At 68.4% G+C, this 244-nt stretch overlaps 1 protein-coding gene across 1 annotated transcript in view; it reads left to right on the top strand.

The window, feature by feature from the left end:
• Positions 1-244, top strand: part of ADGRA1 (adhesion G protein-coupled receptor A1) — an 11658-nt gene that overhangs the window by 10646 nt on the left and 768 nt on the right. The window contains exon 5 of the mRNA XM_025047513.1: positions 1-244. This exon is cut by the window's left edge and continues 197 nt beyond it. Within this exon, the coding sequence (XP_024903281.1) occupies positions 1-244 (244 nt within the window).

Here is a 244-nt window from a genome sequence, read left to right as displayed (position 1 = left end):
CCGCCTCGCTGCTGCAGAATGAGCACCCGCTCAAGGCCCAGCTGCGCGCCGCCGCCTTCACGCTGTTCCTGTTCGCGGCCACCTGGGCCTTCGGGGCCCTGGCCGTGTCGCAGGGTCACATGCTGGACATGGTCTTCAGCTGCCTGTACGGAGCTTTCTGCGTGACGCTAGGGCTGTTCGTGCTCATCCATCACTGCGCGAAGCGGGACGACGTGTGGCGCTGCTGGTGGCGCCGCTGCCCCGC

The sequence above is a fragment of the Pteropus alecto genome, unplaced genomic scaffold (genome assembly GCF_000325575.1).
Source record: "Pteropus alecto unplaced genomic scaffold, ASM32557v1 scaffold74, whole genome shotgun sequence".
Taxonomy (NCBI): domain Eukaryota; kingdom Metazoa; phylum Chordata; class Mammalia; order Chiroptera; family Pteropodidae; genus Pteropus; species Pteropus alecto.
Note: the sequence above shows the minus strand (reverse complement) of the source record. Positions and strands in the feature narration are given on the sequence as shown.